The following is a 13,103-nucleotide window of genomic DNA, read 5'->3' on the forward strand; positions in this document are numbered from 1 at the left end:
GTGGTATCCCCGTACTCAGGAGAAGTAGCTGAATATATTTTGGGGTGCAATTCCACATATGCCCATGGCCTGTGTGAGCAATATATCATTTAGTGACAACTTTTTGTAAATTTTTTTTTTTTTTTTTTTTTGTCATTATTCAATCACTTGGGACAAAAAAAATAAATATTCAATGGGTTCAACATGCCTATCAGCAATTTCCTTGGGGTGTCTACTTTCCAAAATGGGGTCATTTGGGGGGGTTTTGTACTGCCCTGCCATTTTAGCACCTCAAGAAATGACATAGGCAGTCATAAACTAAAAGCTGTGTAAATTACAGAAAATGTACCCTAGTTTGTAGACGCTATAACTTTTGCGCAAACCAATAAATATACGCTTATTGACATTTTTTTTACCAAAGACATGTGGCCGAATACATTTTGGCCTAAATGTATGACTAAAATTGAGTTTATTGGATTTTTTTTATAACAAAAAGTAGAAAATATCATTTTTTTTCAAAATTTTCGGTCTTTTTCCGTTTATAGCGCAAAAAATAAAAACTGCAGAAGTGATCAAATACCATCAAAAGAAAGCTCTATTTGTGGGAAGAAAAGGACGCAAATTTCGTTTGGGTACAGCATTGCATAACCGCGCAATTAGCAGTTAAAGCGACGCAGTGCCAAATTGGAAAAAGACCTCTGGTCCTTAGGCAGCATAATGGTCCGGGGCTCAAGTGGTTAAAAAAAAAAAATTCTCAGTCTGATGTTTACTAGATTCAACCTCTAATAGTATATACACAGTACATCTCTTCTGTCATTCTCAGAGTGGATTAAAAAATTTTACTCCCTAACCATATAGTTGGTCACTTAAATTTACTACTGCATAGAGATAATTTCTCTTCAGTTTACACCACACTTGGTTATTAACCAATTGAAACAATTGGCCAACTAATTATGAAAATAGTTAGTTGCAGCCCTAGAACTTGCTTTAGACCGAGTACCACACAATTCCAATCCAAGGATGCAGTTCACAGCTTGTCTGCAGGACATGGAGACAGGAGGAACCACAGCACATAACAGGGGAAGTTATTGGACACACTTTAAGGCATCAGATACCTGCAGGGTCAGGGTTTAGCAACAAATTAATTGACAGTTTTAGTGAAAGCTTTCCTGAGAACCATAGAGTAATCACTACAATTCTCCCTGTGGTGGAATATGGCAGATTAACATGTACACAAGCAAAGAGACAATGAAAGTTGTATTCCTCTTTTATTGAGGCAAAATTTAAAAAGTAGGGGTAAAAATCTGACAATTAGGGTACCCATGTTTGTCAGGCCTGGGCGAGAAAAAAAAAAAAAGTGAATTAAAAAAGGGATTAAGCAAACATTTACTACCACATTAGGAACTGAACCAGTCTGCCTCCTAATGGGTGGCGAGTTTCCAAATTTCAAGCTTCTTTTGCTGATTCTTTGATTCTTGTAGGAAAAAAAATTTGTCTTTTTAGTAGTGTATCACACCCATTGAGCGGGTGGGCTTGGCTTAGTCTATAGTCTTAGTATTTCCGGTATTTTATCTGGAAGTCACCGGTATTCAGGCGAGGGCGAGGCAGATCCCCAAATGGCTGAGTGTTGTCATGAGCCAGTGCTCTCATGCTGGCAGCAATCCTGTCTAGATCTGGAGAGGGAAACTGAAAGGAGGAGAATTCAGTTAGTACTGTAGGCCTCCAATGTGTGCAATATTAGAAGTTTTATGCATCATTACATACACCCATTGTGGGCCAATATGTGGCACAAAGGGAATATTGAAGATGAACTCTCAATATACGAGACTGCATTTTTAAAGCCAACCTTCTCATGTACATTGCAGCATGCATACTTGATGTCTGATCCTATTACTCTTTACACTACAAAAGGGACCTCAAAGCCTGCAAACTTGGTTATAAAGGCCTGACTCACCCAAAAGGGGCACATACTGCTGATCAGTTATAGGTGGTCTGGTTATTGGTCAGGCTTCTGATTCATATGCCCCACTCTTTGTTAAAGTGCATCATGTACAGGCAAGACTAGCACTGCCGTGCCAAAAAGAATTAGGGCTCATTCACATAAGTGCATTTAAATGGAGGCAAGTGAGGCACATACCAGTGCAGCCCATATGCCTCCATGACCATGAATCTCTTAACATGTTGCCTGCATGCAGCTATATGGAAAGAATATATGACCCTTTTAATGGCCATGTAACTGCCATGAACACTAGTCATGCACAAGCCTGATCTTATGCAACACTTATGTGAAATCTTGTTAAAGGCCATGGTAATACTATTGCCTTGAGACAAATTGGCATAGAAAAAGAAAGCTTCCTCAGCCTTTGTACATTTGAAGGGTGAAAACATGGAGATTTAACTATCCCTACAGACCTTTCCCATATACAGGATAGAGGTTAGGCTGTGAGAAGGAGTACAAATAGCATGATCTGAGGTAAACCACTTTAATAGAAAGTTAGTGGGAGAGAACGGTAAATACATTCATTGAACAAAGTACTGGTAACTTTATAAGCTTACAGCATGCTATATACATGAACTCTGTCTTCAGTTGAAAGCAATACAGTCAATGTTAGACTTGAATTATAGAATGTGTGGGACATTGTGGTGCACTAGTATGTATAGGTAAAAACCCATCACCTTAGCCATTAGTAAAGTTACAGAAGTCAGTGACAATGGTATTCAATATAGCTCAGCAATTCTTAAACCCAATCCCCAATTTTCTACACTGGTGACAATTGTAAGAAATAAATCCATGAAATATCATGGTGTTGACTCTTCACTTATGCTGACCTTTGCTCCTTCTTCATCATCAGAAGATTTGTTAGATGATCTTTTCTCTTTGAATCCCCATACAGGCACAGTGACAGGCAGAGACTTGGCATACTGCTGGTGATTGCGTTGTTGCAGAGGTTGCCCAGGGGCATCCTCAGTTAAACTTCCATCTGTAGAAATATCAGAAGATGGATACCAAAATATGAGTATTATATAGCTGTTTTAATCTTGTTTTTTTTTTTTTTTTCAGCCAACACCACAAATAGAATAGCATCTCCACACAAATTTTAGATAGACTGCATTTAAAACCAACCTTCGGGGGGGTGGGGGGGGGGCTATCCGGTTAAGGAGCAGAATTACACATGCCCATCAAGCTTCACTGCAGCAGAGCTCCTGGGGTTGATACCTTGGACTGGTTCCACTGACCCCTTGTTTGAGCAGGACACCAGGATTGGGGGGGGGGGGGGGGGTCAGAACACAGCCAGAGGGAAACACTATTCTACACACCCAAAGTGTAGAATAGATTCAATGTTAGACGCTCTGCTGCAGTTTTATCAAACACTAGGACCTGCTTGAGCTTCCTCAATTTGCTATGAGGCCATTTAAACAATGAAAGCTTCAATGAAAACAATGAAACCACTTCCAAAAATCATGGTCAACATGTTCTGGCCCCAATATCTTTAAACTACACTAAGCGGATGGGTTAGGACTGTTACTAATGGGCATCCCCCACTTTGTGCCCAGACACCAATACCTTCACCACTTACAGAAGCAGGACATAGTCTTTAAGATACACCAAAAGAAAATAGAAACCCTTTGCTAGCATAAAGAAAGAAATAGGGAAGCAGAATTGCACAAAGTACCCAAGCAGCAGGCCCATTTACATTAATGCATTTTGGCTGCAGGTATTCTGAATGCCACCTCAACACCTGCCTCAAAGCATCATTTTTATGTCATTTAAGGTGCATTAGCAGCCCATAAAAAAAAAAAAAAAAAAAAAAAAAAAAAAAGCCTGCCCTACAACATTTGACCCAACTGGTGGGTTCTGAGGGGTGTACAAAGGTTCTATATAGGTGAATACTTGGGAGTAACAGGAAATAGTGGTGCCCACCAACCAGCATTAAAGATACTTATGTCCCATGCAAGAGGACATTATTCTGTTACAGAGCACTTTATATTCACATTAGCCCCTGTTCTAAAAAGGGGATGTCCCTCACACAAACTAGAGCCATTTTACCAACTGGTGTCTGGAGGTAGGAGGAAACCCATGGAAGCACAGGGAGAACATGAACACTCCATGCAGGCAGTAAACTGACACTAGGAAGTGGCAACCACTAAGCCACTGTGGTGCATACCCAATATAGGCACACCATATGAAAAACCCTTTCCATATACACATGCAGCTCCCCCTTTACTGGTCAACACAAGTTAAAGATGTGACATTTGAGATGCCTTGGATCCCTTTTTCAGGCTTAAACTTGTGGGATTGTATAAAGCTCGATTGAAAGGGCTAGGCATCCTGCATCTTTAGTCAACTTGGGCAATAAAGATCACTTAACCCCAAATTTTCTGCATGATAGCAATAAAGCAGACAAGTCAGGTGGTGGCAGACAAGTATTTAAGCCTCTGCAGTCTTACCATCTTCTGTGCCTTCTTCTGGGTCAGAGTCAAAGAAAGGTTCACAGTCTGGCTGGTTTTCTTCATCCATCATAAAGAGCCCTGCAGACAAAACAAGTTATTAAATAGTGTCACCTAGTGGAGAACTAACATTTTAAAAGCAAGCATTTTCTGCAATTCTAATAGGGACATGATTTGTGTATGGTACTGTACCAAATGCTGCTTTGAAGTTGTGCAACTTGGAAGACATCTATGTGACTTCATGCACAGAAGTCTACACAAGTCCCACCTGAACTTGCAAAAAGTGCAACTTGATGGATTCAGACCAAGTTGACTGGTTCCATTACCGACAGTTAGGGTGTGAAATTCAAATCACACTTGTGGCTTCGTGAGCAGGGTTGCCAGCTTGAGTTTGTAGAATCCATTTTTGCATCTGTCCATAACACATTCATCAGATGCTAAAATTAGATTTACAAACCGAGTTTACTGAAAGCCGACAACCCAGTTAGTGAGAACCTCATTCAGCAGAACGCCAGCCCACCTAAAACCAGTTATATGCAGCATTTAAATCACCTTTCCAAGGTTTACCACCACTTTAAAAGATAACCAGACATGAAATATGAACAAAGCATATGCCTATATAATGTGAACTTGTCTCAATTCAGAGCACCAAGTATAACTTGTCTGCTGCTTCATTATTTGCCATCAGCATAAATCAAAAGTTTTCCTGACAGAAAGGTGACAGGGAACACCAGTTGACAGCATCAGCTTGGTTTCTGTGTGCGGGTGTGTGTTCCTTCCAATAAGCTCTCTAGAATAACTTCAGCTTTCCAACCCCTTTTGTGAACTCAAACAAGCTTTAAAATTGAGCATTATGGATGTGAAAATTACAGATAAACAGGTACAACCTATGTAGGAGTGTTTCATCTCTATCACCTGGGGCCAGTCACTTCACTAGTTGCTTGAACAGCAGGATGGGCTTATATTCTCAAGCCACATGTTGTAGGGGGTCACTTTTGTACAAGATAACCCCACTGTCCTGTGATCCACCACTTGGCCCCAGAGACCACTAGAAGTGAGGGGGTCATTTCTTCCCCACCCGCAAAACAGAAAGGCTGCTAAACCTCACCCTACAGGTTTAGGATCCAGCACCTCCATGGAAAAGATTTCCCTGTGAACAGCAAGTTAGTTCTGATCTACTGTAAAGATTTCTTCAAAGCAGATCCATGGTTGAAATAGTCAGGTGGGCCCCATTCTGGTCCTAGGCTACCTCAGAGAGACAAAGCACTTAAGCACCTGGTACAAAAATTCGATTTCACTTAAAGGACTTCTGGAACCTTTAAAGTCATCAAAAACAGCAAATGTTTCAGGAAAAAGCCTTTCTGGGATTGAGCAGCCAATGTTAAAGGGGTTGTAAAAAACCCCAACCCCACATGTATGAGACTTTACATATCCTTTAAGACAGATGATGAAGACCAATTCTAATGGCACTAAGCCCAGCCATGACCATTTGAATCTTGGCCAGTTCAGCAGGAACAAGCTTAGATTCAATGGTGTGTGGGCAGGTTGAATGTACTGAGTTTGAGCGATCCAACAAGCCTGTGGATTCACTTGCCATTCTTAGCATTAATCACTTTCTTCTCCCAGTGGGGACAGCTTGACAATTGCTTGGCAGAAGCACCATCTATAGGCCACTTTAGTCAGGACCGCCATATTCCCCTAGAAAGGGACAGCTACAAAGGATACATCAAGTATTGGGTGCCGACTCCCAACCCATGGGCTCACTGGCCAGGTAGTACTCACCTGGATTTCATCTAGTGGAGCAGCAACAGGAAATCTGAACAACCTGGCACAGTGCAGGCAGGATATATTAACAGGGTCACAGCAATATCAGGCTACTGACTGGTAACAATGCTCCATTATATTAATACATAGTTATTAAACAAGATTACCAAGACAAGCAGTTATCTAGTGCTTGGCATCTAGTCTTTGACTCAGGTGCCCAACACTTCACTGACTGCCATGCTTGTTCCAGACCACTGACTTAGCCAAGTAGCAAAGCCTCAGCCTGCATCTTAAACAGATGCACCCAAGAATCCAATAGGAGTCCCTTGGATAGAACACCAAACTTCAGATGTAGCACAGTCAATTTGTCTGGGTGTTTAAAGTATAGTCACGGCTGTGTATTGGAGCACAGGCAACTGGGAAGTAAAATCCTATCCAGTGCAGCACTAGGCATCACAGTGTAAGGAACACTCTGCATTGGAAGTCTGATTTTTGGTGAAACAGAGGGTGCAACCTATACAAGCTAAGGCTGTAGTAATTTTTTTAGAAATTATATAGCCGTCAGCAGGTTCTCCCCATTAGAAACCCCAACTGATCCACCACTCGATGCTTGTTGACCTCCAAAACAGACACCTGATATTAGTCTGGTTCAGTCCCCCCCCCCCTCTGTAGTTTTAAAGGGTACCATTACCCATAATGTTAAAAAGTTACATTCAGGGACTACCAGGATTGCCAACTGTCACATTTGCTTGTGTCCTCAACCAAACTGTCAAATGCCTGTCAAATTAAGTCATCCTATGTGCTGCAGATGGAAGCAGCTTCCTTGGCTGTAAAGGACAGGATGGTTTAATTCTACATTAATGCTAGCAGATCAGCCTCTACAGACTTGTCAGTTCCTAAAAATGAAGCAATTGAGCCCATGCAGTGCAAGATATTACTGGATCTTAAAAATGGTTGTAAACCCTTGTGTGATATACCTATAGGTAAGCCTTATTCTAGGCTTACCTATAGGTAGTGGAAATGTCCCCTAAACGTGCGCCGTTTAGGAGATTTCACTTGTGGTGCGCTGTCGTCATCTGCACATGCACTGTGAAGAAACAGACCACCATGCCGTTTCTTGCCCCAGCATGTGCCGTGACTGACAGCTCCATCACGTCAGAGCCACTGTCTACAGCCCTGGAAGGAAGAGGGGCGAAGATGGATATGGCCTGCACAGGGGACAGTGTGGGCTTGGTTTGCAGGCAAGTCTCATAATGGGCTAGTATGAGATTCATACTAGTCCATTATGCTTTTAAATTTGCAGGCCTTGCGGGGAGCAAAACCCATCAGGGTTTACTTCCTCTTTAAACAGTATTGGCACTTTTTTTAATGTTTGACATAGCTGTACCTGCAAAAGGGGCCAGCCTGAAGTGATCTAGGACTTTTTTCTGAGTGATGTTCACTTTAACCTTAAGCCCCTGTTAATATTGCTACCTGCAATGTTCAAAAAAGCTAGTAGAGCACAGGGACAAACAGATTGAGACTGTGAGATCTCACCAGTACTGCTTTGTGGCTGCAGAGAATGCAAAGAATCCCTGTGGGCAATTCCATTAGATAGCCCGCATACTGACCACAGTACAACATGGCAGCTGATAAGTCTGGAAACATGGTTAGAAATCCTTTAAAGGGAAACTGGTCATTAGCAAACTGCACTCAATACGTTTCTCAGCTAGAATACAGCACCCAAGAGCCACAGATTACAGCTGCAATGCTTTGCAGGCTCATGCGCACCATTTTATAATATGGGTGCTTTATTGCAGAAGATGGCATTCTTTTTTAGGTTACCAACATTGAAAAAACCTACAGTAGGCATGTCAAACATTTGGGTCACATGGGGTGCAATTTTGCAGTCTTTAGGGATTTCACATTGAGAATTTTAACTGCAAAAAAGGGACTTCTGTACATTTTGCTACCCAGTACTTCATTAAAAATGATTTAAGGCCCCCAATTGTTACTATGCATGACAAAAAAGTTTACTGAAAGGGTATGGCTCTCAAATCTAATGCAGCCCCAAGATTTACCCCGCCTCTTCTCAATCCACTGATTGATATGTCTGGCCTACAGCATGGACTGAAACTTAAGTTTGCACAGCTATTGTGCATAACCCCTGTAATGTGTCCAATATGTATGAAATGTAGTTTTCTATGATAGTCTGCACCATCTAGTGGTGTTTTGGGAAAATGCATTATGCCACTAGATGGAACCAACAATCACAGGAAATACGTTACAGGGCTTTACATCTGCAGTGTAAATGCTTAGACATTTGCATGGCATATTTTTTTTTAAACACCCAACTAATACAGAGCCAATCTGAACACTGGTTTCAGATCAGAAACTCAAAGTACCATAAGCCAGTGGTCATCAGCCCTGTCCTCAGGGCCCACTAACAGGCCAGGTTTGCAAGATAACTGGAATACATTACAGGTGATATCATTTGCTGCTCAGTGATTGCAGTATTCTAGTCAGCATCTCTCCAAGGTAATACATAAAACCTGGCCTGTTAGTGGGCCCTGAGGACAGGGTTGATGACCAGTGCCATAAGCTACTGGACCAGCATAAAATGGGTCACATTCAGATAGAGTTCAGTAGTAGCCTAGTTTCATGACAGGTTTTTTTGAACAATGCATAGTCCTAGGCTACCATGGTTCGGAGCCTCACATTTCAGTTATAGCCTAGAGCAGCATTTCTCAATTCCAGTCCAAAGCACACAAACAGGTCATGTTTTCAGGCTCACCATTATTTTCCACAGGTGATTTGATCAGTTTCACTGCCTTAGTAATTACCACAGCCGTTTCATCCGAGGGAAAATCCTGAACACATGACCTGTTGGTGTGCCCTGAGAAACACTGGCCAACCAACCAGATTGTCACAGCTCCTTTGTGTAAATATTCAGCATCCACCAGAGCCTCACCTGTCGAGTCACTTATAACACTGTCCACCTTATGCAGGCAGCTCGGCTTGTTGTAATCATAATCCTCTTCAGGTGGATTCAGAGGTGGCTGTGGCTCAGGTAGTTGAACCGGGGTCTTTGGTCGTTCATTGTCCTCCAGTGTTGGGAAGCCCTCCTTGCCATAGATAGAAGGGTAGCTCTTAGAGTAAGAGTTCTGTCTGCCACTTGTGGCCTCTGTGCTGGTCTTGTTGATGGGTAGTGGGCTGGTAAAAGCAGTGGTTTTATGTACTACAGCAATGTCATCAACGTACCGCTGAGTGGCCTCTAGGAGCACACCATTGCCATGAACATGATAGCCATAGGGGGGCACAAACTTTGTTTTATAAGCAGTTATTAGCACAATGTCATTTCCAGTCTGTGAGCGGTATTTGTCCGCAGCATTAATCAAGGCTTCCCAGGCCTCCTTGTGGTTGTCAGCCATGTTAGTCATGATTGAGATCTATCACACCCTGTGAATGGAGAACAGATTGTTATTCAATTCAGTCTTTTATACACAGGTACAGAGCATGGATAAAAAAAAAAAAAAAAAGTTCACACTTCAGCCAGGATGCAACAAAAATTCAAAATGTGTGCTAGCCAGCTGAAAAAGTTCTCATGCTTTCAGATTGTTACATTGAAGGCAAAAAAAATAAAACCCACACTAAAGCCCAATACACTCTATCAGATTTTCTGCTGATTATTTTCCTTCAGATTTAACAAAACCATATAATATGAGGTCAAACCTTAGGAGTTTCAATGTGTATGCAATCAGGCAGGCCCTTGCACTACATGGTTTTAGTAAATCTGAAGACAAAAATCAGTAGAAAATCTGATAGTGTATGGGGCTTAAAGACCCAGTGTTTCCAATATGCAACACTATGGCACTTAAAGTACGCCTAGATCCTCCCAACACCAGGCTGGAGCACTGGCAACTATTCCAATCAAGGGTGGCATAAATAATGGAATGCCTGAAAACATGACCTGTTGGTGCCTTGAGGACTGGAGTTAACAGTATAGGACAGTGATGGCAAACCTTGGCATCCCAGATATTTTTGGAACTACATTTCCCATGATGCTCATGCACTCTGCAGTGTAGTTGCGCATCATGGGAAATTAGTGCCAAAACATCTAGGGTACTAAGGTTTGCCATCACTGGTATAGGGTATGGCCAGTTTGTTGTGACCACACAATTTGGATTGTACAACTACATTTACCAGCAAAAAATATAGTGCAAGAGCCACCCTGATAAAAATTAGGTGTAGATTTGCCAGGTCTTGTAGTTACCCTACACCAGTGGTTCTCAACTCCTGTCCTCAGGACCCACTAACAGGCCAGGTTTGCAAGATAACTGAAATACATTACAGGTGATATCATTTGCTGCTCAGTGATTGCAGTATTCTAGTCTGCATCTCCCCAAGGTAATACTTAAAATCTGGACTGTTGGTGGGTTCTGAGGACAGGAGTTGAGAACCACTGCCCTACACAATACAGCCTGGCTAATAACTATAGATTTATCAAACATATCAGCACCTATCTGATTAAATTTCTATTGAATTAAATGGGCCCTTGCACTACATAGGAGGTCATCTCACACGAGGTGTACAATCACAGCCATGTAGTGGGAAAAATAAAAAATGGGAAGGATTGAACAATCAGACTGCCTAGTGCAGTGATGGTGAACCTTGGCCCCCCAGATGTTTTGGAACTACATTTCCCATGATGCTCACTTACACTTCAGAGTGCATGAGCATCATGAGAAATGTAGTCCCAACACATCTGGGGTGCCAAGGATCACCATCACTGGCCTAGTGTATGGACATTAAAGTGTAAGGACTTTAAAGTTGCTGTAAGGCCCCTTTCACACGAGGCGGACTCCGTTTCTACAGAGCCCGCCTCAGTCCAGTGGCTCAGCGGGAGATCTGTCCATTGATCTCCGCTGAGCCGGCGGATGACAGCTCCCTCTCTGCTCACTGAGCAGGGATGGGCTTGTCAGGCGCCGCTGCCTATGGAGGGATCGGATGAAAACGGACAGCATGTCCGTTTTCATCAGATCTCACCCGATAGCGACGGACCTGGAAGTAGAGGCATCTGTCTGCTTTTAGCAGATCGGACGGGGTCAGATGTCAGTGGACATGTCTCCGCTGACATCCGACACTCCATAGACTAACATGGAGCGCCTGTTCAGGTCCGCCGTCAAAACTGACAGGCAGACCTGAACGGTCCAATCATGTGAAAGGGGCCTAAAGGCAGTAGTTTTTTTATCTCCAAGTATTCAACACATGAAAGTGAAGGCATTCTGCAAGCAGCTTCCCCTAAATACTTACCTGAGCCCAAACCAGCAATGTGCATGAGAGCTGTGCATTCACAGCCAGTAAGGGGGGGGCAGGGAAAGCATCCCCCCCATAGACTGCTATTGGGGCATCCGAGAAGAGGAGGATCAGGGCCACTCCATGCAAATCTATTGCAGAGCAGGCAAGTATAACATGTTAAAAAGTACCTTTCCATTGAACTTTAAGTTTACCAAAATTGTAATGCAAGGACCTACCTGATCTATCCAATCTCAAGTTGAGCAAGGCCACTGCACTATATACACTTAGATCAGATTGCAGTGTGTTGTGAGATTACCATACAATCTGATGGTACAACTCCTTTAGATACACCATCATCTGTTATAAAGGCCTGCCTGATACCAACTTATAGCAGTAAGCTTGTACTCTATTCCATAGTTGGGAAAGGAGATCGTATAGATGAGCTAACACTGAGCTCATCTCACGTTATAAAGTTTGTAGAATGAACGCAACGTGAAAGAAAATAAATCAGCTGTAGAACCAGAAGTCTCAGCATATCCACCATCAGATCGATCATACAGCAATATCTATAGACACAGACTGCCCAATCATGATCGATGTGAGATCAAAGCAACATCCCCACAAATAGGAGTGCAGAACACAACTAGGAGCATGAGGGGTGTGCAGGACTACAAGCCCCAGCATGCCAAGGATAGCCGATCTGATCGGCCGCCACCATCTACACTGCAACCAAACACAACCCCCTCCACACCAGGTAAGGCTGACCTGTCCCCGTGCAGTACCTGGCTCTCTCCAGCAGTCTCTTGGCCCCTGGGGTCGCACAGCTACGAACGTCACACCGCCTGTCCTGCACACCGCGTACTCCCCCCCCTTTAAACCCCTCAACCCCGCCCATTTCGTTGTAACCACGCCCCTTTCTTTGCTAGACGCTCACCGCAGCTGATGAACACAGGTGTCGGGGCAATCAAGTTCTAATTCAAGGCCAAGTCTCCATGCAGCCGAGTTTTCCCCAGATTCTTTCATTGCCCACAACAAACATGGCGCCCGCTGCCTCCACCATAAAGCACTGAGTGAATGCAAACAATGCCACTGCCACGGGGGCGCTTGACAGTGGCACAGCATGCCTTGTGACAAGTAGTCAGGGTGCCCTTAGATTGTCGATGCCACGTTTTAAAGATATGGGTGCAATGAAAGCGGAGGCAGGGGTTGCCCTCAATTAAGATGGCGGTGCCAGGCTGCAGCTGTTCTGCATGTGTGGGAGGTTGTTGACACTTTCCAATGCTGTGGTGTGACCAGTTTGTTTTTTATTGCATAGAGTGTGTTAACAGAGGCAGAGCTATAGCAGACTTGTATGGCGGCCCATATGTGTCAGCACACATGTTGCTCAGTCATTCTAGTTACCTCAGAGTTTCCTCACATTATCACCTCATACACCTGTTCACCCGGCCATTGTATTACTTTTTACACCTATGAGAAAATCTGCAATTTTTGCTAGAAATTAAACCTAAACAAAATATATATTTTCTGAAAGCAGAGACCCTGGAGAATAAAATGGTGGCAGTTGTTATTTATGTTGCATTAAATTTGCGCAGCTATTTATCAAACATATTTTCAGGAAAAATACACTAAAATTA

At 43.0% G+C, this 13,103-nt stretch overlaps 2 protein-coding genes across 5 annotated transcripts in view; one reads left to right on the forward strand and one right to left on the reverse strand.

The window, feature by feature from the left end:
- Positions 1-1,230: 1,230 nt before the first annotated feature.
- AKT1S1 (AKT1 substrate 1) lies at positions 1,231-12,706 on the reverse strand. 3 transcript variants are annotated; one of them, XM_073602204.1, is made up of 5 exons: positions 12,404-12,706; positions 9,143-9,630; positions 4,429-4,509; positions 2,809-2,960; positions 1,231-1,665 (listed from the first exon to the last, which is right to left on the reverse strand). In XM_073602204.1, the coding sequence occupies exons 2-5, from the start codon at positions 9,609-9,611 to the stop codon at positions 1,531-1,533; spliced, it is 837 nt and encodes a 278-aa protein (XP_073458305.1). In that variant the 5' UTR covers positions 9,612-9,630; positions 12,404-12,706; the 3' UTR covers positions 1,231-1,530. The 3 variants fall into 3 exon arrangements, with proteins under 3 accessions (XP_073458305.1, XP_073458304.1, XP_073458306.1); XM_073602203.1 differs by lacking the exon at positions 12,404-12,706 and adding an exon at positions 12,252-12,368; XM_073602205.1 differs by lacking the exon at positions 12,404-12,706 and adding an exon at positions 12,235-12,340.
- Positions 12,100-13,103, forward strand: part of TBC1D17 (TBC1 domain family member 17) — a 149,770-nt gene continuing 148,766 nt past the window's right edge. The window contains exon 1 of one of the 2 annotated variants that reach the window (XM_073602201.1): positions 12,100-12,223. In XM_073602201.1, coding sequence (XP_073458302.1) covers positions 12,152-12,223 — 72 coding nt within the window. In that variant the 5' untranslated portion in view covers positions 12,100-12,151. The remainder of the gene's footprint in view (positions 12,224-13,103) is intronic. The other variant, XM_073602200.1, reaches the window with a different exon arrangement.

The sequence above is a fragment of the Aquarana catesbeiana genome, linkage group LG10 (genome assembly GCF_042186555.1).
Source record: "Aquarana catesbeiana isolate 2022-GZ linkage group LG10, ASM4218655v1, whole genome shotgun sequence".
Classification (NCBI taxonomy): domain Eukaryota; kingdom Metazoa; phylum Chordata; class Amphibia; order Anura; family Ranidae; genus Aquarana; species Aquarana catesbeiana.